This window comes from Neopelma chrysocephalum, unplaced genomic scaffold (assembly GCF_003984885.1).
Source record: "Neopelma chrysocephalum unplaced genomic scaffold, ASM398488v2 Primary Assembly neopelma1_200, whole genome shotgun sequence".
Taxonomy (NCBI): Eukaryota; Metazoa; Chordata; class Aves; order Passeriformes; family Pipridae; genus Neopelma; species Neopelma chrysocephalum.
This window is the reverse complement of record NW_020897862.1, coordinates 1,572,413-1,598,791: the sequence shown is the minus strand read 5'-3', so window position 1 is coordinate 1,598,791 and position 26,379 is coordinate 1,572,413. Positions and strand designations below refer to the sequence as shown.

Sequence of the window (26,379 nt, the reverse complement as noted above, 5' to 3'; positions counted from 1 at the left end):
GGGCTAGCCGTGGGCGGGGCCGGCGCGCGCGGTGACGCGGGCGGGGCGGGCCCCGCGGTGAAGATGGCGCGGTGCGGGTGCGGGGCCGGGCTGTGCTGCTGCTGCTGCGGCGAGCGGGAGAGCCGCACCCCCGAGGAGCTGGTACGGCCGCGGCCCCCGCGCTCTTCCCCCCGGCCGGCCCCGCGCCGCCCCCCGAACTCGTCCGTGCCGCCGGAGACCCCTCGCGCCGGGCCTCGGCGCAGCCCCGCCCCGCCCGGCGCTGGGAGCGCCTGAGGGCGGGCGGTGAGGGGGCGGGAGTGGGGCTGTGGTGCTGGGCCGGGTTCCTCGTCCCCGGTACCTCACCCCGCGCTCGGCCCAGCCCCTCAGGGATGCTCGGCCCGGCGCCTCAGCCCCTTCCCGCGCGTTTCACTGCCGGGCCCGGCACCTCACGCTGTCCCTGCCCCGCGCTCTTTGTGTGGGCCTCGTACCCCACCCCCGAGGCCGGTGCTGCCCCTCCCTCGTGTGGGATGGAGATGCTGGCAGGGGCTGTCTCTGACCCCAGCATTACAGGGCGCTGTGTCTGCAAGCTGCTTGTCCTGTGCTCCCCTGGAACCTGTTGCTGTGAAGGGATGTGGGGTAGGACTTTGCTGTGGGGAGCTCCTGTATAGAAGGGATGTGGGGCATTCTGGCTCTAAGGTAAGACCCTGTAGAGTTGCCCTAAAGCAGGTGATAGTCTGGTAACCCACACTCTCAATTCACAGGCAATACTGGTGTAAGCCTTCTGTAATTTTAGCCTTGCTGGCAGTGCTCATGAGTGCCTGTACATGCGTCCATTCCCCTCATGGTTTTCCTTTCCCACATTTGTTTGTTTTGCAGACAATCCTTGGAGAAACTCATGAAGAGGAGGATGAGATCCTTCCCCGCAAAGACTATGAGGTGGGAAATTAAGTGAGAGCAGCTTCTGAAATTAATGTGAAAGGAACTGGAGATGGGTTTCGATCTGTTTGAGTTTATGATGGGGCAGGTACTCAAAATGTATCCTTAGGCTGCATTGGCATCAGTGGAAATACCAAGAGATGCTGTGCTTGCAAAGAACTGCTCCTCATTTCTGGGGTAAAGCCCTTTGAGTTTGAACAGCTGCTGTTCATGTCAGACTCTTGTTGAGAAAATTCGTTTTCAGAGTCTGCTGCATTGTTCCACTTCTTTAATGTGAGATTTTCGGGCTCTAGTGCCCTTGTTTCCTTGTGACTGTAGAAAGCATCTGTAGCTGCTTGGTCCCAGTTGCCTTCCTGCTGTCTCTGTTGTCATCACAGCAGATCTTCCCATGCATCATATCCTGCTTATTACAGGAGATTTTTGGGTTTTGCATGGCTGTATGGTGGCCCTGAATGGGTGTCACCAGCCAAGCCTGTTACTGCTTGGCTTGAAAAGGTGAAGATGTGGGTAGAACTAGTGGTGTTTTTGTGAGTACACCTGGAAAACTATATTGCTGTTAACTCCCTGCTGTGATAAACTGAGAAATTGATGCTGTTCAGCTGGGGAGGAATTCCCATCTGGTGTTCCTGTTGTAGTGAGAGGGTAAATATAAAGATCCAGTGTTATCCCCTGCACTGTCAAAGTGGAGGCACTTCAAGAAGTAAAGTATAAATCTGTACAGTGTGGCTTCTTTAATTTAAAGTCGTATTACTCAGTTGGGCTTCTGCTTGATTCCCTGTCTTTCAGCCTGGGCGGTGAAATTCATCTGTTCTTTCACTCCCTGATTCTGAGGGTCTGATTCTGCTAGAAATATTTAATTTAAATTGTTTCCAGGAGTTTTTTCTCCTACTGTTGTTTGCAAAATCTGTAATCTTTAACAAGGCCTTCTAGCCATACTTTTTTTGCACAATCTCTTGTAGTTGTTTCTCTTAAATTGACCTTTTGGCATTTCAGAGCTTGGATTATGATCGCTGTATCAACGACCCATACTTGGAAGTTTTGGAGGGCTTGGACAATAAGGTAGGATCTTGTTCTTTCTTTTTCCTAAGCTTGAGAGCCAGAACTGTGGAAATTGCTCAGAGAACCTGTGAATGCCTTATCACTGGAAGTGTTCAAGGCCTTGTTGGATGTGGCTTTGAGCAACCTGATGTAGTGGAAGGTGTCCCTGCCTGTGGCAGGGGGTGGAATGAGATGAGCTTTAAGGTCCCTTCCAACCCAAACCATCCTGTGATTCTAAAAATGCTCCACTGCAGGAAGTTCTGTGGGATTTTTCTTCTTTATGAAAGAAATTGTATGTGTTATCTTGCTTTCCCTACTAAAAGAATAAAGATCTGTGTGGAGATTATAGGTCAGCATCTGTTCTGATCCTCAGGTTTAAAGTGAGCGAGATGCTCAGCGCTTTCAGTTCCCTATTTTCAGTTTGCTGTTGTCACCATCTTCTGTTGATTTATCCCTCTGGCTGTACTTGAATTGTGGAGCCCCAAAACACCTTTTTCCAATCCCTGTTTTTGTGTTGCTTTGACTTGACTTTTTTTCTTTCCTTTTTTTATCCTCTCCCTAAACAGAAAGCCCAGAGATACGAAGCCGTGAAGTGGGTGCTGGTTTTTGCTATTGGAGTCTGCACAGGATTGGTAAGGGTCATGCTGTTTGGGGAATGAGGAAAATTCAGGAGACTAAGCAGGAATAATTTAGGAGTCAGTGGCCAAGGAGTAAAGAGGAGGAAACATTCTCTTTCATAAAGTGGAGAGCTTAGAAGCTGGAGTTGTCTTTTGGGAATTACAGCATGTTGTTGCTAGTTGATTTTCCAAGAAGCCTTTTATTCCTTTTAGAACTTGCTGTGTTTTCTTAGTAAAGTATTCTAGCAAATCCTTTAGTTCTGCATACAGGAAAACTTGCCCAAAGTGAGCACTTAATAAAAAAGGGTGCAAATTTATAGTTGAACTGTATTGTGCATGTTTGGCAGTATTAGTGTCACTGCACATGCTTTGAAAATTAGCTCAGCTGACTGTATGCCTCAGTTAAACACCAGCTTTCTTCTGTGCCCTGAAGTATGTTGAGGGTGTTAAAAGTGCTGCCAGATTAGTACTCTGAAATACAGCTCTTCAGGAATAATTCGAGGCTGGATCTGTCCCAGTGGGAAAGAGAGAGGGAGGAAATCTGACCTTTCAAAGTTACTTTACTCTGACTGTTGATTCTTTTGGCTTCTTCATCCTCTGTCTTCCCATGTGTGCATACTTCTGGTAGGGCTTATTAGAGGGTGGTCTTTGTTATTGTATGTAGTAATTCCTGATGGCAATCCTGCCTTTTTTTCCCAGGTGGGCCTGTTTGTGGATTTCTTCGTGCGGCTCTTTACGCAGCTCAAGTTCCGGCTGGTGCAAAGCTGTATCTTTTTCCTCGTGTGTGGGGCCCTGGTAGACTCAAGTGACCTTTTCTTTTCTGTTCCCCTGTCTTGCTCAGAACAGCTGACTCTCACACTTCTGCCATGGGTCATGTTGTTCATGATTAAGCAAGTTTTCAACTCGCTTATGTAATTCAGCCCTTGAAACTAAGGAATGTTTCCAGTGTTGGGTACATAAGCAGAGGCTGAAAGAATAAGTGGTTTCCCTTCCTCATAACTCAGTTTTGAGGTCTGAAAAGGAAGCCTGGCTTCCTGATGGGTTGTGTCAGCTGGATTAGGGAGCACAGGCCTGGCTCCTGATGCTGGTGGGACACCCAGACATTATCAAGTGATTGTGTGTTGGTGTGGGGAATGTTGTTGTTTTCCTTGACCGTCCCTGCAGCGGTGGAGGAATGCTCTGAGAAAGGCTGCCTTGCACTGTCCTTGCTGGAGCTGCTGGGGTTCAACCTGACCTTTGTTTTCCTTGCCAGTCTTCTGGTCCTGATCCAAGTAAGACTTCACTCATTGCTGCTCCTCACACAGCCTCCCTTTCCTCTCACACAGGCCCTGGGTATGAAATATCCTTGCGAGAAGCACTTTCTGCCCCAAGACATCAAACTAACTTTACAGTGCTCATTGATTTAGCTAAGCAGGGCCTCTTGGTCCCTTGCTCTCTGATGAGATGTTGTTGGTCAGGTATGAAATCAGTGCAGCACAGTGTTTCTTTCCTGCAGCCTGTAGCAGCTGGATCAGGAATTCCTGAAATTAAGTGCTACCTCAACGGGGTGAAGGTGCCAGGGGTGGTGCGTCTGCGGACGGTGGTGTGCAAAGCCATGGGAGTGCTCTTCAGTGTGGCTGGAGGTAAGGAGGGCACACAAGGCTTATCCTCCCTTTCCAGTAAAATTATTTTGGTGGGCTGGAGCAGAGTCATGAGCCCTGAATGCATTTATAGAGTAGAAAATAGCCAGGAGGATCAGGACTATGAGGAGAACAGGGTTTTTTCTGAGTGGGCTTGTCAGACGTGACTGTCTAAGAGGATGTCCTGAGAATTTTCCAGGACACGCTGTCTGGAGCAGCCAGAAGGCAGCTGTGTTCTAGGCAGCGGGGCAGAATAACCTGGAGAGTTCAGAGTCCTTGTAACAGTTGTCTTTCAATGATTCCACCCACTTGGAATGCAAAGTCTGCAAGTCTTCACAAACATTTGGAGGGTCGAGGGGGCAGGGGATCAGCATCTCCTTGTGAGGTGCTGCAGGCTTGGCACAGGGACCTGTGCCATGGCATGGAAGTGGGGAGATGATCTCTTCTGGTGTTGTCAGCAAGGGAGGGTGGTGATGAGGAAAGCGTTGCCTCATTAATTCTGTTTTTCCAGGTCTTTTTGTTGGGAAGGAGGGTCCAATGATTCACAGTGGTGCTGTCGTGGGTGCAGGCTTGCCACAGGTTAGTGCTGGCCTGGGTCACTGTCCTGGTCACGCCACTGCTTTGTAAGAGTAAGTTTCCATCTCCTGTGTTTCTAAATCTTTACTTTGTTTGTAGTTCCAGAGCATCTCTTTGAGGAAGATCCAATTTAACTTTCCCTATTTCCGCAGTGACAGGTACTGTACCCAGGCTGTGGAGGAGGGGAGAGGAGGAGGAGTGAGCAGACTTCCCTGGGAGAAGGGTGGTGGGCTGGGCTGAAACAGTCAGTTGTTTTCTCAGTTTCTCTCTAGTGTCCTGCAGTTTCATTCTGCAGCAAGACAACACCAGGACGTGACTCTTCCCTGCTGCTCTGGTCTCCATGTTCATAGATGTTCTCTTGTACTACTTAGCAAATCTCTACCGATTTGAAACCTTTAATCTGTTAAAACCTTTAATCTGGGTGGTTAAATGGCTTCATTGTTGGGAGCAAGCTCAGTTACTCACCCCTCATGGCCAGGATATACTACAGAGAAGGCTGGTTCACCTCAATGTGAACAAATTCTTGCCTTTTTCTCTCTAATTCTTTCAAGTGATGCTGGAATCCTGTGGTTTGGGATGGTTCCTCATGGACTAGACAGTTGGGTAGTGCCAGAATTTGCTCTGTGTTGGTGCCCTACAGAAAGAGCATCATGCTGCAACAACTTAATGAACAAATGGTGGTGTCTGCCATGGCCAGCACTTCTCCCAGCTGTCACTCCTGTATCCCTGGGATATATCCATAAATGGGAATGGTCTCTTTAAGTTGCAGAACCTAAGCATCCTGAGAGCTCTAATTTGCTAAACTGGGATTGTTTTCCTCTTCATTTCAGGGATAAAAGGGATTTTGTATCTGCTGGAGCGGCTGCAGGGGTTGCAGCTGCCTTTGGAGCCCCAATTGGAGGCACTCTTTTCAGCTTGGAAGAAGGTTCCTCTTTCTGGAACCAGGGGCTTACATGGAAAGTGGTGAGTGGTGATTCTTTCTGTGTGTCTGTTCCTTGGGAAGAGGGCTCCCCTTGGGAGGGCTTGTCCATGAGGTCATTCAGATTGTCCTGTCTTCTTCTGAGCTCTCCTGGCAGGAGGGAGAGTGCTTGCTCTGTCAGTGCTCCAGACTGCTCAAATCAAGAGCAGAGATGAGTCTGGTACTGTCTGGAATTGCGGGACAACTCTAGGCAGCAGATTTAATGTACCTGGGAGAAAGGGCTTTTGTGCCTGGGCTCTTTGCAGTCCCTTCCCCAGGCATAAGTCTCCAGAAAGAGCTGACTGTGCCAGTCCTAATTTTGTAAGTCTTTTCTTCTTCCTTTTTTTATTTTTTTTTACTTCGACAGCTTTTCTGTTCCATGGCTGCCACCTTCACCCTGAATTTTTTCCGCTCTGGGATTCAGTTTGGAAGTTGGGGGTCTTTCCAGCTCCCAGGGCTGCTGAACTTTGGCGAGTTTAAGGTGAGATTTAGCGTTGTTATTTCTGTTATTTTCTTGATCGTTCAGTGTTTTCTTTCTGTTAGTTTGGGTTTGGGGTTTTTTGATACATGCTTGTCTTTCAGTGCAGGGCAGTTGATTCTCAATCATTGTATTGTATCAGTGCACTGATATCATATCCTCAGACAGAATTGTTCCCCTTTGGTCACAGCTGCTCAAAATCCGCTATGGAGACAGAAGTGTTGGTAGGAAATTGCAGCAACTACTGTAATGCCTTTTTTTGTGTTTTTCTGCACGCAGTGCTCTGAGTCTGATAAGAAATGCCACCTCTGGACAGCTGTGGACTTGGGCTTCTTCATTCTGATGGGGATTGTAGGAGGCCTTCTCGGAGCCACCTTTAACTGCCTGAACAAGAGACTGGCCAGATACCGCATGCGGAACGTGCATCCCAAGCCAAAGCTGGTCAGGTATTTATTCTGTCTTGAGTTTGTACAGGGATCTCTCATCTGTGTTCAGGGTCCCAAAGCACAAGCATCAAGGTAGAAGACTCAGTGTGTAGGATTGGAGGAAATCCCAGACATGTTATTTTAAAAATCACAAGACAAAGTCCCCATAGAACTTAAAGTGAACACCAGAAACCAGATGTTACAGTCCCTGTGCATTTTTGTACTTACTCTGGTAGTACAGGGAGAGCTGCAACCCCTGTTACAGGGGCAGTGAAGGGAGCTCTTTATAATGGAGCTTTGTCTCCATGCAGGATTTTTTTTATGTCATGTCCAAACAGATGTGAAAGGAATAACTGATCTCACTTTTTTTTTTTAAATTATCTTGGTTAATTAAATCCACAACTGAGGTAATATCTGTGCTATTTAGAGAGGGAAATGCCATGTTGTTCTGGAAAGTAGCTGTTTGTTTGCTCTAGACAATTCCTAAATAAGAAGCTCAGGTTTAAAAAGAAAAAGAAGTGTATTTCAGCAGTTAGAAGAGAGATTATGAGACTATGCATCATCCTGTCCAGCCCTGTCTGTCCTTTTGCCCTGTAAGGATGTACAGAACATTGTTTCCATGTGAACAGCCTCTTCACTGAGCCCTTCCCTGGGGCTTTTTATGTGTGCCTGCTATGTGTTCTCTGGGCAGAAATAGCTCCTTTTTGGGGCAAGCAATTAAAAAGGGGAGTTAAGGCAATTCCTGGGAGCCAAGTCATAATTCAACTTGATGTGCAGTGTCCCCTGTTCTGCTGCTAAGCTGTGGTGACAAGGCTGCAAGAAGCAGCAGTCAAAGTCATGTCCAGGGCTGGGACTGGGTTATAGTGCTGAGTGTGGCCTCAGTGTGGTTTCTGTTGTGCCTTTCAGGGTCTTGGAGAGCCTGCTGGTGTCACTGACCACCACGGTTGTGGTCTTTGTAGCCTCCATGGTCCTGGGGGAATGCAGGCAGATGTCTTCCAGCAGTCACAGTGGCAACGACACCCTGAGCCTGCAGGTGAGGGATCTCATGTGAGGATTACATTCCCTGTCATAGGGTTACTCCCAGTCTGCCCAAGGCTAATGGTAGGAGACAGTGGCTTTTAAGTCTTCTTGTCTTGTGTGTCCTGCATTAGGATATGTCAGAGGATATAAATTCAAGCATCAAAACATTTTTCTGCCCGAATGAGACCTACAATGACATGGCCACGCTGTTCTTCAACCCTCAGGAGTCAGCTATCCTGCAGCTCTTCCACCAGGATGGTGAGTAGTAAGGGGACAGTGCCCCATCCCATGTTTAGGCTTCAGAGCTTCATCTTGCCTGGAACAGCCTTGTCATAAGCACCATGAAGGTGGCCTTCATGGCTCTAGTGCAACTAGTGAAAGTCTCCTTCATGGGAAGAAAGGCCTGCTTTTCCTCTCTTTTCACTTATTCATTGTCTGCATGTGTGTTTGGACTGGAAGACTCAGTAGCTGTCATGAGATGAGCCTGCTGTGAGCTGTGGGGTGGATGGTGCAAGACTGTGTTTGTCTGACACACCCGTGCCTCTTCAGTCATGATTCTTCTTGTGTTTGCAGGTACTTTCAGCCCAGTCACCCTGTCCCTGTTCTTCCTTCTCTATTTCTTACTCTCCTGCTGGACATATGGGATCTCTGTGCCCAGTGGTCTGTTTGTGCCATCACTGCTTTGTGGGGCTGCCTTCGGACGCCTGGTCGCCAACCTCCTCAAAAGGTGCATCGAGAGTGTGTGTGTGTGTGAGGGACGTGCTGCAGGTGCACCCTGGGCTCTCAGGCAGGTTTTTCTGACCTGTGGGCTCTGTGCTCTGCCCTAGTTACATCGGCCTGGATCACATCTACTCGGGAACCTTCGCGCTGATCGGGGCCGCGGCGTTCCTGGGAGGAGTGGTCCGCATGACCATCAGCCTGACCGTCATCCTCATCGAGTCCACCAACGAGATCACCTACGGGCTCCCCATCATGATCACCCTCATGGTCAGTGCAGGGCCTTAGCTCTGCCTTCCTGCAGGCTGCTCGAACATCTGCTGGCCCTGAATCTCTGTTCCTTCTGGGGCTGTCATAAGCCAAGGAGTCTGGTACTTGGAGCGACAAGCCTTTTGTTTGCTCTGCAGGTAGCCAAGTGGACAGGAGACTTTTTCAACAAAGGCATCTATGACATCCATGTGAACTTGCGAGGAGTGCCTCTTCTGGAGTGGGAAACAGAGGTGGAAATGGATAAGTAAGGCTGCTCCTCTTGACAAGGCTGTGGGTTAGAGTTCAGAAAAGCTTTAGTTCAGGGGGATGATGCTTTACCTCCAACAAGCCTGGCTGCTCTGAGGAGCAGCTGTGAGGGCTGCTGTGAATGAAGTTGGGAGTTGTTCATCAGGAAGGAGATGCTGAAGACCTTTCTGAGGAGGGGTGTATGCGTGGAGATCTGAGGGGTGGATTTGTGAGGTTTAGCAAGAACTCTGTGAAAATGTTCCACTGACTTTTCTTCTTGCAGAATGTTATCTTCCCACCTGTCTTCTTTTCCCAATAGTGTTTAAACACTTCTTATAAGTTGGAACATTTTCCCTTTCCTATATTACATTATTGATACATTGTTCTGTTAAAAAAAAAATTTAAAAAATGGATTGTGCCATCACTGCTGATACCACAGTGAAGGTGAGCACACGGGTACAAGGAGCTGGCAGAACTAAACTGCAGCAGACTCCTTCAGGATCTCATTTTGGGACTGGCTTGTTGTCTTGTTTGTCCATCACTGTCACTGATGTGATGCATGCAGCAGTCTTGGATTTCTGTTATTTCAGGCTACGAGCCAGTGACATCATGGAACCCAACCTGACCTACGTGTACCCTCACACCCGGATCCAGTCCCTCGTGAGCATCCTGCGCACGACTGTCCATCACGCCTTCCCTGTGGTCACTGAGAACAGGGGCAACGAGAGGGAGTTCATGAAGGGAAATCAGCTCATAAGTAACAACATCAAATTCAAGGTAAACAGTTGCTTGTTTGATAAGTTGAAGGGTAGGGAGCTTTGTTTTGCAGGTGGAGGGCCTTGCTTTAGTTATCTAGGCTGCTGTGCAGAACTCAGGTCAGAGAGAAGCACTTACTGTAACACAAAATTTTTGAGAACTCAATTTCATCCCATTCTCTGGGTCATGATAAAGGCAGAAGAGTGGGCTGTGTTCCTAGAGGACAAAGTTAAGAGGACAAAATGACCTGTTTTAGGTTAAGGGGAAGCAGAATTTGGCACCACAGCACAGTCTATTGGCTGTTCCTACAAGTCCTGCAGCACTCGTTCAGGAACATCTTATCTGGTGGCACAAAGCTATGATCAGATAGTTCACAGTCACTCTTGGATAACTTGACTTGGTTGGTGAGTATCTGAAAAGTGTTTGTTGTATCCAGAAATCCAGCATCCTGACCCGAGCCGGGGAGCAGCGCAAGCGCAGCCAGTCCATGAAGTCCTACCCCTCGAGCGAGCTGCGGAACATGTGTGACGAGCACATAGCCACGGAGGAGCCTCCCGAGAAGGAGGATCTGCTGCAGCAGATGCTGGAGAGGAGGTGAGATCCTGGTATTTCCATATGTTGAGATGTGTTCCAGTGCTTCATATAGTCCCTGTCATTCCATATGTCAGAGGAAATAGTGCTGTTGTCCATGTTTTAGAAGTGACTTGTCAGGTCTCATCAGCCTGTACTGGGGCTCACACCTGTGAGTGAGTCCCAGGCTAATGGCTTATGTCCAGCCTGTTAAATTCCCAGAAATATTTCCTGGAGAGGATGGAATACCTGGGGAGATCTCTTCTCTGTAGAAATCGATGTCCTCTTGTCTGCAAAAACCTGAGGGCTCTGCAAAGCTCACTTATCCCAGCTAATGACCTGGTGCCATGATACTGATACCACCGTTCTGGTAACTGGGCTGAGTCACCAGGCTTATGTTTCTTCCAAGGAGAAGCCCAGTGTAGTGAATCATTTTCTAAGTTAGTGATTGTGACTCTCATGAGTGGCATCCTGACCCTGACATTTTGCCAGATGCTTCAGCTTTTATTAGAATCTGAATAATTTGGCAACGAAAATTGCTTTAGTAGCAAATGATTAGAAATTGAGAGTTAGGAGGCTCTCCATTCTGCTGCTGTGGTTGACTACATAATGGCTCTTGACCCCTCTCTGCTGTTTTGCTTTGTGGAGTAAAGGTTTGCTTGCCTCTATCAAGAGTCCCTCAAATGTTCAGGAGAAGGTTGCAAATTGCTGAAATAGCTGCTGTTTTGGAAGCAGGGGTGTATGGCTCTCCTTAGGTTCATGCAGCTTATAACACGTGGTGTTAAATCCCTCACAGATACACTCCCTACCCCAACCTGTACCCTGACCAGTCTCCCAGTGAGGAGTGGACCATGGAGGAACGATTCAGACCCTTGACCTTCCATGGCTTGATCCTGCGCTCACAGCTGGTCACCCTCCTTGACAGGGGGGTTTGCTACTCCGAGAGCCAGTCGGTGAGTATTCCTAGTTGGGAATTGTAGCAGAGACATCCCTGCCCTCTCAGCCGAGGAGGTTGGGAACTATATTTATGGGCTGCCAAAAAGAATTTACTTATTTTTACACTTTAAGGAATGCCTGTGTGTTTTAAAAGCTGCAGACAAGTACTGTGAGTTCTCCCTTGCAGCTCTTAGAATAAAGGGAATTGAATTGCTGTTTAAGTATCCCCAGGAAAAGCCGACAGCTGTTGTTAAAAAAGTAAACCAGCAGACCCATTTGTTGCATTAAAGATGCCATCCTGTCAGAACTGGAGAATGGGAGGCAGATATCAAATACAAACAGAGCACCCAGCAGTGCATACTGGTTTTTTTTATGCTGTGTGCCCGGGTCTTACCAGAGGAGTGTCAGCTGTGTCACTGAGATCAGTGTGAGCTGAGAGGCCCATCTCCCACAAGGCTGATCTCCTGCTGCCCTCCAGTGTCGAGGGGAGGTCTGTCAGAGGTTGGGGAGCAGGACTGTTCTCTGCCTGTATAGGTTTGGGTTTGCACTGAGAGGTACCTGTGTGGGATGGTGGCACCTGGGGGATTTCAGTGGGGTTTGTTTCCTTGGCAGAGTGCGAGTCAGCCCCGTCTGTCCCACGCAGAGATGTCGGAGGATTACCCTCGCTACCCCGATATCCATGACCTGGACCTCACTCTGCTGAACCCTCGCATGATAGTGGTAAGATGGGCACTACAGTGACAGAGCATGTTTAACTCCCCCCTTTGGTTTAGTGACCAGCATCTCGTGCTCCTCATGCACTCAGCCTTCTCTGCATGTGGAAATCAAGCCATGAGGTAACAGCTTCCGCAGGTGCTTTACTTCTAGAATAAGGTGTTGCCTGTCCAGTTTAAATTCCTTCCAAACCAAAGCAAAATAATTTCATCTTGTGCAGAAATAGAAGATGCTCACGGTCCCATACCCTCTCCAGAGATTGGTGCATTACAGACAGGGCTTGTAGGAATTGCTTGTTGGTGATTCCCAGAGATAGTGAAAATGCCTCTTGTAAATAACGTGATTGCTTTTCTTCCTTAGGATGTCACCCCATACATGAACCCATCACCCTTTACTGTCTCTCCAAATACTCACGTGTCACAAGTCTTCAACCTGTTCAGGACGATGGGGCTCCGGCATTTACCGGTTGTGAACGCGGTTGGAGAGGTGGGTCCTTATCTCCATCTTGTCTTAGCTGAGCAAGGAAGCCTCTGTGTGTTTTCTGCCTTTGGAACAGTTAAGATCTCTTTTAACATTAAACAAGTGCTCTAAAGAAGTTGGAATGTGATCTTCTTAGGGTCCTGAGGTGTTGTCAATTACTGTGATTTTTTTTTACTGCATTTTGTGCCCCAGCCTGCTTCCCCTTTACCTGCAAAAGGCAGGACATGCATCTCCTCTCTCAGGTTTGCAGCATGTGGAAGCTCTTACAATCTTGTATCTGTTGAGGAGCCTTGAGCTCATCAGAGGCCACTACTTTGCCTTCCTCTTTGACAGCTTAATTCAGGGCCAAGAGTAAAGTTTCCTGTGTGTTTGGGCAGGAGGGTTTTCTGCAGGAAGGGAACTTTCATTCTGTTCCTACTCATGGGAGCAGCAAAGTAAAGGAGTGTTTAAATGGTTTGTGCTTGATTCATGTTTGTCCTTGTCTCTGCCATCTACGATGCTCAGGACCAGTCAGTAGATGTCAGCAGCCTCCTACAAACATAAGGAGAAACTGTTTCCCTTAAGCCTGAACTGGTCTGTGTGAGGCAGCACTGCTTTTTCTGCCTCTTGGGGTTCCCCATAGCTACTCTGCAGAACCTGTGAGTTGGACAAGAGGTGTTGGCTGGTTCCACGTTTAGTACCTGATGCTTTTGCAGTACTAGAGAACAGCCTAGTTCTAAACTCTTCCAGTGTGTAAATGTGTGCTTTACTGCTTCAGCAGCAGGCTGGGAGAAGGTCCCTTTTGCCACCTGCCAGTGTGCAGCCACCACTTACCTAATCTCACCCATTTCTGTTTGGCCTTTAGAGCTTCCCAGGATGTGTGTGATAGGAGCTATCTGTAATCATGTCATGTGGGATACCAGAAATGTCTTGAATGAAGCCATAAAAGACAGCTTTGTTATTTCCAATTGCAGTTTTCACTTCCCAAAGGATTTAGTTACATCTGTAAGCTGTCTGACATGAACAGGATTTCCCTTCCTGGGCAGGAGTAATTACTGCTGTGTGCTGACATGACAGCAATGGTTAAGCTCTCTGTTCAGGTGTAGTTAAAACAGTGTCTTGCCTGGAAATAAATGCTGGGAGAGGGAGGGGGGCACTGTTTCTATGAGATTTGAACTTGAACCCACCCTAACTCAGCATTGGTCAAGAACTACTTACAGGTTTCCCCTTTCCAGGGGGTTGTAAAGAACAACAGCTCTGCCATGCTCGTCTCAGTGGCACATCTCTGACACTGACTTGTGTCTCTTTTTCCTCTTTTCTCCCTCTTTAAGATTGTTGGGATAATCACTCGGCACAACCTGACCCACGAATTCCTGCAGGCAAGACTGAGGCAGCACTACCAGACCATCTGAAGCCCCTGCCCCACTGCTGGTGTGGCCTCCTCCCCGCACACGCGCTCGCATCCTGCTGGGACCCCAAAGGCCCAAGCCCTGCAGTTTGGCTTCTCACGTGCATACCAAGCCTGGGGAACTGGAAAACATCTTGCTAGCCAGAGAATTAGAGGAGCTGCCTGAGCCCAGGGCTGTTGATTGGTCTCAGGCACTTGGTTTGACCACTCTTTATCCAGGTGTTTTCTTTCCCTGTCCCCCAGTTTCCTCCTTCCATCAGATGTTGTCCTGGCACTGTGTGTTCTGCCGTTTTGGTTTGGGTTGTTTTTAAGAGTTGGAAGGAAGAACCATCAAACTCCCCTGTGTCCTGTGCAGAGAACTGCAGCATCATTCCCTTCCTCCTGTATGACTCCCTTTTCCTATTCCTCCCTTGTTCCTGCAACTGTTGCCTTATTTGTGTGAGAAGGGGGTTGCTGTCGAGGCTGAGAGGAGATACTGGGGTTTGCAGATATCCAAGAGCTACTCTGCAGGATGGCTTTTCTCAAAAGCAGTATTAAAAAAATCCAGCTTTTTGGACATATACCTCTCTTTGCAAGTGCTCCCAGTTGCCCATGTTTTTCCACACTAGCTTCATTTGTTCCTAATTTCTCTACTTCTTTCATGGGGAAATGTCCCTTCTGTGATGTTTTTGACAGACGACTTTTGAGAGCAGCTCAACAAATCAGGAGCTCAAAAATTGTTAAATTTTACTGTTTGGGTTTATAAGTATTTAATACATTTGCAATGCATCTCAGAGAAGGGAGATCTCTGTTAGCTCTTGCTATTATCTCCCTGTCAGAGACTCTTCCAAGGCACTTTGTGGCACTCCACTTTGTCACTGACACCCCTGCATTTCTTGGGCATTTGTAGGCACTTTGTCCTTGTCCTGGTCTAGCAGTGAGAGCCTGGGACACCTTCCCAGCTGGAGTTACAGACCAGGGAACTCCAGGTCCTCAGAGCATGGAGAGGTGTTGCTTTCTGGAGGCAAATAGAGCAGATGGTCTCAAGGCTTGGTTGGATCTCTGTCATGAGAGGAGCTGCTGTAGCTTCAGGCTGCCCTACAGGAGAGATACTTGGTGCTGGTGGATAAGGCAGGACTTGCTGCAGGTGATAAGTGCTCTAAAAATGCTTGGGATAATGTTTGCAACTGCAGCAATCAGCATTAGGAGCCAGTTGCAGCCAGTTCAGTGCTTTAGCAGGTACCATCCTGGCCAGCACCTGCATTGTTCCAGCAGGCACCTGCCCTCCTGAGTTTGTGTGCAGATAACCCTCAGTGGGAAGCCAGCCTTGTGCCTCCAGGGGCTGCAGAGCTGATTGGCTTGATAAAGCACAGAGCATTCCCTCAGCCAAGAGGCTGGGCCAAGGAACATGGGGAATGTATCCCAGAAAAGCTTCTACACGGCCTCTGAGCCCTCCAGTTAACCTGTTGTCTGCCATGAGGAGCTGGCTGGGTGGGACTTGGGACAGAAGGAAGTCAGACATTGATTTTCTGTATTTCTGTATTTCCTTAGAGCATAGGAGTTGGCACCAGCTATTACTCTTGATTTGCAAGTTCTTTCCCTGTAAGTAGAGTGAGGATGTTTGTTCTCTCTGGATAGTCTCTGCAGGTGGTGTCTAAAATACCTGTATTTCCTGAGCTCTGGTCTTGCACTGAGCTATCCCAAGAAACTTCCAGCACCCTTTTGCACTCCCTGAAGCTGGGCGGTAGGTTTGAAATGTGCTTCCATTAACCTGCCTTTCATTCAGAGGATTTGTGCTTCTGGGTGGTTACAAATCACAGAAATCCTGTTTCTGTGGGATTTCAGATCACTCTGATGTGGAATTAGCAATCCTGTCCTCTTAGAGCACCTGTGTCTCTCTATGACAAATGTTCTCCCTCTTCCTCAGGTTGAATGAATGTGTGTGGAAGTTTCCTTCTCTTCACATGAATAGGGCTCCTTAGATTGTTGGCCCTGAGCTGGTCCTGCTTTATTTCTGTACACAAACTGCAGGCTATTTTGCTGCAGGATGCCTTGTCATCACTACTGAGGCTGGAGTTGGGCAATCCGGACAAGGCAAGCTGGAGAATCTTGTCAGGGTTTTTCTGAGCACCAGCTGCTTCCCCATGAGAAGGCACTTGCCTCCAACCTGCTGTCAGCTCTGTCTGCTCTGCCTGGGCATCTTATTCGAATGCTTCAGCTGGAAAACACACCCTTTCATTCTTTCAGTATGGAAGTTTTAAATGAGGCTGGTGGGTGACCCTGTCAGCTGCTTTAAAGGGAAATCTCAGTGTGCAGTTGCTGTTCTGTGGCCTGCAGAGAGGGAATTACAAGTTCACCTGACGTTTGAGATGCAGCATTTCCCTTCTGCTGAGGCTGATGCCAAGGGGCTTGTGTTGAATCAGTCTCATTCTCACACTTTGGTCATTTAATTCCTTTCTTACAACACACTAACTGCTTCCACTCTGGCTCTGGTTGCTTAGTGATTTACCAAGAAACTCTAACATAGGTGCCTGTAACCTTTTACTCAGAGCAACACTAAAAGAATAATAACCCAGAACTGGATTAGTTCTGATGGCAGGGTTAGAGGGTTAGTCTGGGGCCTTCTCCCCTGCCCTGTGGTCTCCTGTGCAGTGTTAATGATGCAGTTTTGAATTGTTGATTACTGTGAGCCATTCCAATGGTAGCAACTTACCTTTCCATTTGTTTTTTTGCACTGTTTTTTCGTTATGAAACGATGTAAGCTAATTCCATGGTGTATATAAATTGTATTTTTTTTAAATTTGTATGAATATATTTTTATTTGAACTATGGCACTTGGGAAGTATTCATGTGAACCATAACATGTCTGAGAGTAAAATGTTTGTGTGTCTCCTTCAGCACTTTCAAGGCCTTTTGATGTTTCTAGTATTGTTTTATTTTTGCCCTTTTGATGTTTCTAGCACTGTTTTATTTTTGCCCTTTATGATAATAAAACTAGTAGAACATGGCAACATCCAAGAGCATGATTTGAGGGAGTTGAGTAGTTGCTATTTATGAGCTGTCTGGATCTACAGTTTGTGCAGAGGGTGCTCTGGGGGTGGGCAGAGAGGAACGTGTGATCCTTTAGGTTGTGACCACTGTAATTCCATGTTCTCCCACAACAGCTGTATCAAAGGAGGGAATTCCCAGAGTTTGATAAGGACCTGAATTGTGCACATGGTGCTGCTTTCCTTACCTGAGAACTCACCTTCCTCCCAGTAAGTTGATGAAAGAGGCTCAGAGTGCAGTGTGGCACCTCTTGTTTTTCAGGTGGCTTCTCCAGGATGTGAAAAAAATCTTAATTTAAACTTTTATTTAGTTTGTGGCTATCTTTCCTGCTTTTGTCCTGCTGTCTGTCTTACAGAAAAGTATTTTGTGACACTTTTTGAGCTTTCATCACACGCTTGCAGGCCGAAAATGTCAGTAAATGCAGTCTTTGAGCACTGCAGAAATACCTGACCCCAAAATCTCACAGCCTTTCCATGTTTTTCTGGATCAAGGGCTGTGTTGTACAGGATGCACATAACTCTGATGCAGTCTAACACTCCACAGCTTGTCTGGCTCCTGCCCTCTGGCTCTCCCCTGTGTCTGTGTAATGCCAGGGAAAGCCTGAAATAGGTAAAACCATCTTTTGTGAGGGGATGGGAGAAAGTTTGTGCTTGGGAGCTGAACAAGAAGTGCCACGGTGGTTTTAACTGAGCTGTGCTTCTGGCAAGGGGTAGGAGGGGATCATCAGGAGAAAGGAGTGGGAGAACTCTGCTTCAGCTCTATGCTGCCTTTGGTCACAAATGCAGGGATGTAGGAGGGAATGAGAGAGGTTATAGACCCATTAAATCCCTGTGTGTTCCTGTACCTGCACACTGGAGCTCTAGCAGAAAAATTTCCAGAATCACAGAACATCCTGAGCTGGAAGGGACCCACGAGGATCATCGAGTCCAGCTCTTGAATGAATGGCCCATTCAGTGAGATTATTATTTTTTCAATTTTTGCTTTACTTCAACTTGTGTACATACCCATACAGGTGTGTGGTGTGTGCATTCCCATACGGGTGTGGATCATGCAGCACACACAGGAAGGAACAGGGGATGGCTGCCCTGAGCTTTGGCTCTGTGTGAGGAGTGAAGCTGCTCTTCTTGTCCAGGGTGCTGAAGCGCTTTCCAGCAGTGGTGGGATACACTCAGCCTCTTCTGCACCCACTGTTTGTTCACATGCAGTGTGTGGAAAGGGCTTGTTGGGAGCTGGAATGAGACATCAGTGAGTTCCACCATCTGGGAAGGGAGGGGTACCAGTCTGTGAGGTTTGGATGTTGAGATCACTGTTAAAAAGTGAGCAAGGTGTCCCTTCTCTGGGGACGCGTGCAGGAATGAAGGCACAAATCCCTGTGTGGGCTGGGTATGGTTTGACACACAATTTAATGATTCCTTAAGCATTTTGGAGCAGACACTGGACCCCACGTGTACCAGTTTCAGTAGATGAACATAGGAAACAATACTGTGTTGACAGCTCACAACTCTAACAGGTAAGACAGGACAACCCTGAGTCCCTTGCTGACTCCCCCAGCAGCTCCTTGATGCCTGTACTAGAGAATATCTCTTGGGATGGCTGAACTTACACACTGGTTTTATCTTTCCTTTGCTTCCTCCCAGTTGCCAGCATAGCAGGCCTGACTGTAGCTGCCTTCCCACCACCCTCTGTTTTCTTAAAACTTCCCCTACTCCCAACTCTGCTTCTGTTTCTGTTCAGCTTTGTGCTGGTTTTCCCAGAGAGCAGGCAGGAGATAGTAAGGGAGGGGGAAGGTCTTACAAATCATCCTTCCTTCCCACATAAAAGTGTGGGACATGCTTATCAAGCAGATGTCAATCAGCAAATGCCTTTGGGGCCCAAGATTCAGGGAAAGTAAATCAAGCAAGCTGGCTGTGGCCAGCCTGGGATGTGAGCTGGCACAGCTCCACGTCTCCCTGCAGCAGGGGAGGGCGTGTGCCCTGTGCTCCACACACGATTTCTTAGAGAAACAAAGCAGTGCTGACAGCTCCTCTTGGCATTCTTGTCTGCAGACTGGGATTCCAGTGAAGCATTTCATCTAGTGGGGAGCTGGAAAGGGATAGTGCAGTGTCTGAGGGGCAAAGAAACCATCATCATATCCAGTTTGCAAATAAAGCCCACGCCAAGCAAACCGCTTTTCCAGCCAAGGGTGGTGCCTTACAGAGTGCCTGGAGCATGCTGGTGGAATTGCTGGGTTTCAGAGCTCAGAGGACAGAAAGCTGCTGAATTATGCACTGCTCATCAGTGGTTCTGCCTGTTTGGAAGTGAGAATGAAGCTCTGGCATGGCAGGAGGTGGCAAATGTCATCAGAGCCGGGTGGAGGGTGTGAGCCTGGTCCTTCTCTGATCCCACTGGGATATTTCTTCATTTGCACGATGGCTGTTCCCAAGGCCGTTTCCTGCTCTCTCTGATCCAGCCCTCACATCAGCAGTGGTCCTTGGGGTGATGCTCTTTGCCTGCAGAGCCGATCAGTGCTGGATTCCCCTCATTCAGCTTTTCCCTGTGCCTGTTCCTGTGTGCAGCCCTGTTCTGACCTGGCTGTGGGATTTCCCTGAGGGAGCTTTACAGCTCAGTGTGTTTATGGGAGCAGCAGTAAAAATCCAGTCAGAGGTGCTTTTTTCCTCGATTGCTTACCCTCAATGAGGTTCTCCCAGACCCCAGGGTCCATTAACTTACTGTCTGCCAGCCAATACAGACTTGTTCCACCAGGAACTGGCTTGCTGTTAATATTGGACCCACCTGGCTTTGGGTCAGGCAGCATCGACTCTTCTTGCCATTTTTAGCACATTCCACTGAACTAATTAGAGTTTTGTGCCCTGAGGGGCTGACAGGGAGGGACAATTTACAGTGTCTGTGCAAGTTTTGCTTGACTGGGTAAAATTCAGTTCCAGCAAGAGTTGTTATTGTTAGAATAAGTGGATTGTTTTTACTTCCCCTTATAGCAGCACGTGGGAAGTTGCCCAGTGCTGGTATGGAGGGATCCACCTGTGTGTTCCCACCTTGCTGCAGTGGGAAACAGGTGTGTTTGGAAAGGCTGTTTGAGAAGACAAAGCCCTATTATCCCCACAAAGGGTCTCCAAAGGGTGACTTCACACCCCCTTGATCTGTGAAACTGCCTCTGAGTAAATGCTAAGTCACTGTAGCTTTCACTGCAGAGATGTTTCATGGAAGCTGCTGGGAATTCATTCTCCTGACAGTGAAACCTGTGTGGACACTTGCACAGATATTTTACCTTTAGCTGTCATTGCTGGAAGGAGGGGCTCTGATGTGTGATTTCTATCACACTAGGTGTGGTTTGCTATTGGAGTGGAGCAAAATGATCCCTTCAGATTAGACTTCTATTCTTCTTCCCTTGGGAAGAATCATAAGGGAGCATCCAGGTCCCTCCCAGAGGCTGTGCCAGCAGGGCAGGGTGGGACTGGCAGGGTGGCTTGTCAGAAACGTGTGTGGCATGAGCCCTGTTCAAGGGGTGCAGCAGCCTTAGCTGTGACAGGGGTGGTGTGCACTCAGATTTACCCTTTCCCTGTATCTGTGGTCCCTGAGAGCCTTTGTGAGCAGCTGTCCCAGCCCTGGAACACCTTCCTCCCACAGCCTGGCCTGGCCAGGTGTTGTTAATCTCTCCCTGTGCATTTGCAGGAGCAAAGTCAGAACGGGACTGTTCCAGTTGAGTCTGTCCTGGTGCTCCTTTCTCAGGCCCTGAACAAGCTTCCCAGGGTACACCAGTACCTGGGAATGGACTGAGATTCTGGGAATGAGGCTCATGAGGTGCTCAAAATAGCCGGGTTCCAGCCGTGTGTGCAGTCACAGGACAGTTGTGTTGGGCTGGGCTCGATGCCATTGTTGGGGCTGATGGGATTCCGAGCTGTTTGGTCCTTGGGATGGTGACTGAACGTGCACTTGGCCATATCACCTTCGTTGTTGGGGGGGAGAATATATTTTGGGTCAAATTCAACTCCTAAGTGTGAAACCTCACTTAGCAAAGGTTAAACAAACCTTAATCAGCCTTGCAGTGTTCCCATCAACCCTGTCAGAACAGCTTTGTCAGGGCCCATTCCCAGAAAGTTATAAATGTTCTGTACAAGCTGCTTCGTAATTGGAGTGATCCCACCTGCCCTCTCATGAGGAATATTCCAGGATTATTCAAAGAATCCTTCAAGAAATGCTGGGAATCAGCATCTCAGCCACATGCAGAGTGAGACAAGACACAGTTACTGATGTATCTTTCTGTTGATGCTCGTAACCTTTATTTGGCCAGTGCTAGAAAGCAAATACAGTGAATTCCCTTTCCTCCCTCTGGTTATTTTGAAACTTGTGGAGTGTTATAATTTTTCTTATTTCTTTCCATGTAAATTTTGCTTACATGGGGGATTTGTGGCAGTTCCTGTGACTGAATAATCTAAACCAGCAAAAGGACTCTCTTGTTACTGAAACCCTGTCTATGTATGTTGGTCTCTCAATGTTGAACAAGCTTTTTTTTCCTGCTAATCTGTTAGAATTTTTTAGTGCAGATGGAAAAGCTCTAGTGAAAAACTCAGTTTCTACCAAGTTCATACTTTCTCTATCTTGTGTAAGTAAGATCCAGCCTTGTGGGTACCAGAATACCAATAAAACTTAGGATTTTGACTTTAGGAACATACAAGAAAATTTAATGCAACAGACAGGAGAGAGGTCCAGCATAGATGTCTAATGTGTTAGTTTTATTTAAAGATGGTCTCTTGGTGCTAGAGCAAGAAATGTTCTTTAAAAAAACATCAAATAAATAAATAAATAAATAAATAAAAATAGGAATAACTTTCTGTTGAGGAGCTTGGAAAGCATCTGGCTTTCATCTTGGGAGGAACAGGTACTGTAAAGCATTCTTCAGAGTAGGGAATAGGGAGGTTGATCCTAATTCCTCCGGGAACCTGCAAACCAAACACGAAATAAATGTTACTAAAATCTGTTTCTGTTTCAGTCTGTGGCACTGTTGTCAACAGTGCTTTTGAAAAAACGGTACTGGCTTAAATACTAGGCTAAAATTAACTCCTTTCTCAAACTGTGTCTTCTTAAAGATTTAAAGGGCTGCTCCTCGCCTGTGGTGGCACAGACAGTGACTCACCATTGCAGCCCATCCCGCTGAGGGAGCCGATCCGATCGATCCTCCTCCCGAAGCACCCGGAATCTCTCATCATCCTGGGCATCTGCAGCCCCCTCAGCCTCTTGAGGAAGGGGTCCCTGTAGGACAGGGGGGTGTTGGGTGCCAGCCTGGGCTCAGCCTTCTGGTCCTCACTGTCGTCGTCGAGTTCCGGGCGGATCTCCTCCTGGGGTTTGGGTTCTTGCAGGTCAGGGTTGGACTCCAGGGCTTCAATCATTGCAAACTTATCCTCCAGCTTCTCCAACAGAGCCTGTAAGAGAAGGATTAACTTCATGAAACTCCTAGTTTTGTGGTCATTTGCTAAGTCTTCCAGTCGTCCCGTTCTGCATTCATCAGTAGTCCCACGGGCAGCCCTAGGGAGACTGTCAGGTTGGATACCAGGTCCTTGAGCTCTGTCCTCTGCATTAAATCCCTGTTCACAGCAATTCTATCTACAGGAATTTACAACTGTGAGCTGAATGAAGCTGCTTGACACCAAGTGTGTCTTACTGGCAAGGTTACAACCCTTGACAGAGAAAAAAAGCCCGAGGTCTGAGTTGCACAGGGAGCTACCGCTCAGCCCAGCAGTGGTACAGCCTCAGAGAACCTTTGGATCCATAGCCATGTTCTCAGAAGTTGCTGCTTTGTCACCCCTGGCTATTTCAATGGACACCACTTGGAGAAGCTCTTGGTGATCTCTGCCCCAGGGGTTACAGGATTGCTGCTCCTTAGAGTAACCAAAAATACCCCCGTGCTAAATTATTGCCTGCTGAGTGATTTCTTCCTGGGTACCATTCTGTGTAATTTGTACAGCTTTGTGTGACAGGGATCAGATAACCTTCTCAAGGGCAGCTCAACCAATTAGGGGAAAATAATTGCTCATCTCTGGAAGTAGAATAGAGAGGAGTGAGCCTCATGGCTTGCCTGACAATAAATGCATTTGGAAGCCGCTCTTCTTGGCTGCTGCAAACAGCCCAGAGGCACAGGGTGGTTTTAGCTACAGCTGACACTGTCCCAATGTCTCAGGGAGTTTGTTCTCAGGCCCTGAGAACAGCTGTGAGAAGCTGGTCACTGGTACCAGACCAAGGAAAGGTTTGAGCTTTCAAATTTCATCTTGCAAGGCTGAGTCTTAAGCTTGTGTTGTGCTGCAACAATGGGTGTTCTCTGTCACTCACTAGAGTTTGCACTTGGTAATTTCATGGCTCTGGAAGATTTCCTGGATGATCCACACTAAATGATTATAGTATTCCTCTAGAAACATTTCTAAAATTTGACTTTGGGTGCTCCTCTTTACCTCCTCATCTCCCATCCATACACAAATCTCTCAAATTCACAGAGCCACAGCCCTATGGCTGCCCTGCTTCACTGCTCCTGCCCTTTAGTGGGGTAGAGAGAAGCCACCTCAAAGTTTTCTGTTTGTTCTTGCAGAGCTACTCTGAAGATTTTTTTCCCTCTCTGGAGCTTTGCTCCCAAGGAGATGGATCTTTAAGAGAAAAGAACCAAAAACCCAAAGCAGACATCCCCACAGCATCACAATTTTAATTCCCAGTGCTGCCCAGGAGCTCAGGTGAGCCCAGCACAGGAGGATATTGCCCTACAGAGCTTCTCTGAGCCCCTGGGAAGAGCTGAGGCTTTGTCCCCTGGCATGTGATGGCCAATGTGGCCATTGCTGTCTGATCATGCAAAGGGAAGACAAAGCACCACCTCACGCTCTGCTGAGCACCCCCAAAATTTAACCTTGAGAAGAGAGAGAGTGCTCACCTCCATGCTGGCCAGTTCTTTGGCAGGGCTGAGGCTGTAGATGGGGTTGGCTCTGCTGGACTGGAGCTGGATGAGCAGCAGCAAGAGGAAGCCACAGGAAAATGAGCCTTTAGTGTCCATGGCGCTGAGTTGGTTGGGAATAGCAAAGTTCAAACTGTCTCTTCTGAGATGTCCCTTCAGGTCTCTCTATTCCTTGTCCTGTCCTCTCTCTTCCGAAGCTCCTCTTTTATACTCTTGGGGTGTGATCTCTGCTTCCTGGGTTATCAGGGGGTTTATCTTGGGCACATTCCAGTCCCACTGCAGGCATGCAGCTCTGTCAAGGGAAGATTCCCTTTATTAGCTGTCATTAGGCAGCAGCCGCCGTTGCTGAGGAATGTATGTCACAAGTCAGTGATTTCATGTCACTCCCCCTCCTCTTGATACCAGGGCAGTGATTACACGGTCCAGTTGGAAATTCTTAGCAATTTTCTTTCAAGAATGGTCAGATTTATGGAGACAGGAAACAGTCCCGAAACTGCTCTAAACTCTGCTCAGTTAGAAGATTTCCATAGAGAAATTACCTTTTACAGGGAAAACAGAAGGCTTTTCAGATGAGTATTTCATGAAGAGTAAAGGCTGAAGATAAATCTACTTTTAGGACACCTACAGCATCGTGCACACTTCCCTTCTATATATGGAATATGTGCGGCCACCGCATACCACGGAGTGTGCTGAAAATCCCAGATTTGGGCCAACTTCTCTTTTCCCAGTGCTGTTGAGGTGATAACACCGTTGAGACTTTTTGTGTTACCAACAGCAGCAGCACCTCGATCTGCACCTCAGCAAGGACTGACTCTGCAGGGACAGCGAGTGCCTCCAGCCCTCTGTGCCGACGGCTCCGGCACCGCCGAAAACACTGTCCCTGTTAACAGCCAAACCTGTAAATAATGGGATTTCTTTAAACATCGATGGTAAGGCTTGACCCTGCAGCAATAAAATTGAAAGGCCAGGTGGCCAGATACAGGAATAATCTTCTTGTACCCTCGTGCAAGAAAGAAACTTGCTCGATGAGAAATTTCAATAGACGGCTTTCAGTGTTATTCAGAAAGGAATCAGAATCTGTCCCCAAGGAAGAATGGGTGAATTTGTGTCTATATGTGTTTTGGGAGGGGTTAAAATGAAATCTTCAGTTTAATGTATTAAAAACAAAAAGTATTTATTTATTTGAATGCTGAAGTTTTTTAAATTAGCTAAAACCTGCCTATTCTCAAATGAAATACAGATTTGCTGCAAATTCCTCTTCCACTGTTGTCTTTATGAATATAGTGCAATTAAAAATAAATCTTCCTTTACAGAAGTGCAAGAGTTCTAAATTGTGAAGCACATTGTTTGCCCCACATTTTCCTAATGTTTCTTTTTATTTTAAATTGAAACAAGAATGAATGTCTATAATTTGTTGACTTTTCACATGAATACAGATCTTGAAAGGATCTCCTGATTAGTTTCTAAATAATAAAACAATGATAAAATATTTCTCATGTCTTAAATGTTTTAACATGATGTTTGTGTACAAACATGTGGACATACTGTTCACATGATCAGCTACCAAAATTATACTGGAAAGGACATTCCCAAGGTTGTGGAGTCATGTTCAGATGCTACTTTTTCCTAATATAGTCTGAATTCAGCCCAACTCTGCGTGTGTTCTGATGAAACCCTTTATTATAACAACTTTCTCTATTTTTCCTCCATGTTTTCTTTTTTCAGCAAATGGGAGAAATGCTCTTTTTTCAGTGTTACCCCAGCACATTCTTTTTTGTGCTATTAAGAACTAAGATCCTGATAGCTTCTTTTTTTTTTATTTTTTAATTAACACTCCATGATGCAGTGTCTGTATAATTCACTAATTAGTTACAACATTCTCTTCCTGCTGCTCTTGGTGTGTGTATGTGTTTGTTTACACCGAGGTGTAACTTTGTTTTGTAAATTGCTAAAGTGTGAGAACATAAACCAGAATTATTCATTAATATCCGGTGTCCAATTTAAGATAATTAAGACCTGTTATTGATGTATTTTTTGTTTTGTTTCTTTCCTTTCAGACACACACACGTGCACCCCCACACACTAAATATTCTTTAGTGCTGTCTCTGCACAGAAACATTTTGTCACTTGCTCTGAGCTTGGCTTGGGGGGGGGGGGGTTGTACAGTAAAATGTCAGAACTCAGCTCATCATTGTTGGAGCTCTAAAAATCACTTGTTTTTTTGTTTTATTTCAGTGTCACCACCCCGGTAAGATGAATGTGAAGTTAAGGCTTTACAGCCCAGTGATGGATAGTGTCAGGATCCAGGCATTGCCTGTGCTCAGCTGGGCATTTCCCCAGTAAAACCCTTGTCGGGAGCCTTAACAGGGCAACAGGTTCTTATGAAAAGCTTAATGTGACTGGTTTTAGGGTTGGGAAACTGTCCCGTTTCCTCAGCATCGCAGGGTGTGGGGTGGGAGGTGTGGGGACAGGAGGCTCCGTTAGAGCAGCTCTGGTTGCTCAGAGCGGAGAGGGGGAGCGCCAAAGGTGCTGCTGCAGCCCCGGGTGAGGATCCCTGCGAGGAGGAGGATGGACAGGGCTCAGCTGAGGGTCACATTGCCCCTTCCCCGGCAGGAGGATTCTACGCCCTCGTTTTTCAGCCCTGTAAGGCTGAGGACTGTAAGCCTGGGGATGGTGCCACGTGGATTCCTTCTGCTGATAAACCTGTCCTAAGTGCTGCCCCG

The 26,379-nt window shown here is 47.3% G+C and overlaps 2 protein-coding genes across 3 annotated transcripts; one reads left to right on the top strand and one right to left on the bottom strand.

Annotated features, from left to right (window-relative positions):
* The first annotated feature begins 37 nt into the window (after nt 1-37).
* Nucleotides 38-16,693, top strand: CLCN6 (chloride voltage-gated channel 6). The gene is made up of 23 exons (XM_027702961.1): nt 38-141; nt 856-915; nt 1,909-1,974; nt 2,520-2,585; nt 3,270-3,336; nt 3,735-3,841; nt 4,066-4,192; nt 4,701-4,768; nt 4,865-4,923; nt 5,596-5,728; nt 6,091-6,204; nt 6,481-6,647; nt 7,533-7,659; nt 7,778-7,904; nt 8,220-8,373; nt 8,474-8,633; nt 8,771-8,877; nt 9,449-9,635; nt 10,051-10,208; nt 10,981-11,137; nt 11,733-11,840; nt 12,195-12,320; nt 13,625-16,693. The coding sequence occupies exons 1-23, from the start codon at nt 64-66 to the stop codon at nt 13,703-13,705; spliced, it is 2,604 nt and encodes an 867-aa protein (XP_027558762.1). The 5' UTR covers nt 38-63; the 3' UTR covers nt 13,706-16,693.
* A 3,465-nt stretch (nt 16,694-20,158) lies between these two features.
* NPPA (natriuretic peptide A) lies at nt 20,159-24,682 on the bottom strand. 2 transcript variants are annotated; one of them, XM_027703009.1, is made up of 3 exons: nt 23,636-24,682; nt 21,860-22,145; nt 20,159-21,665 (listed from the first exon to the last, which is right to left on the bottom strand). In XM_027703009.1, the coding sequence occupies exons 1-3, from the start codon at nt 23,753-23,755 to the stop codon at nt 21,649-21,651; spliced, it is 423 nt and encodes a 140-aa protein (XP_027558810.1). In that variant the 5' UTR covers nt 23,756-24,682; the 3' UTR covers nt 20,159-21,648. The 2 variants fall into 2 exon arrangements, with proteins under 2 accessions (XP_027558810.1, XP_027558809.1); XM_027703008.1 differs by lacking the exon at nt 20,159-21,665 and having other exon boundaries at nt 21,676-22,145.
* Between the last annotated feature and the right edge of the window lie 1,697 nt (nt 24,683-26,379).

Excerpts from the sequence above, each read along its gene's own strand:
- CLCN6 (XM_027702961.1), top strand. The coding sequence starts at position 64 with ATGGCGCGGTGCGGGTGCGGGGCCGGGCTGTGCTGCTGCTGCTGCGGC. Across the intron at positions 4,924-5,595 it reads CCCTATTTCCGCAGTGACAG|GGATAAAAGGGATTTTGTAT; the intron begins GTACTGTACCCA and ends TCTTCATTTCAG. Across the intron at positions 9,636-10,050 it reads GTAACAACATCAAATTCAAG|AAATCCAGCATCCTGACCCG; the intron begins GTAAACAGTTGC and ends TGTTGTATCCAG.
- NPPA (XM_027703008.1), bottom strand. The coding sequence starts at position 23,755 with ATGGACACTAAAGGCTCATTTTCCTGTGGCTTCCTCTTGCTGCTGCTC. Across the intron at positions 22,146-23,635 it reads AAGAACTGGCCAGCATGGAG|GCTCTGTTGGAGAAGCTGGA; the intron begins GTGAGCACTCTC and ends CTTCTCTTACAG.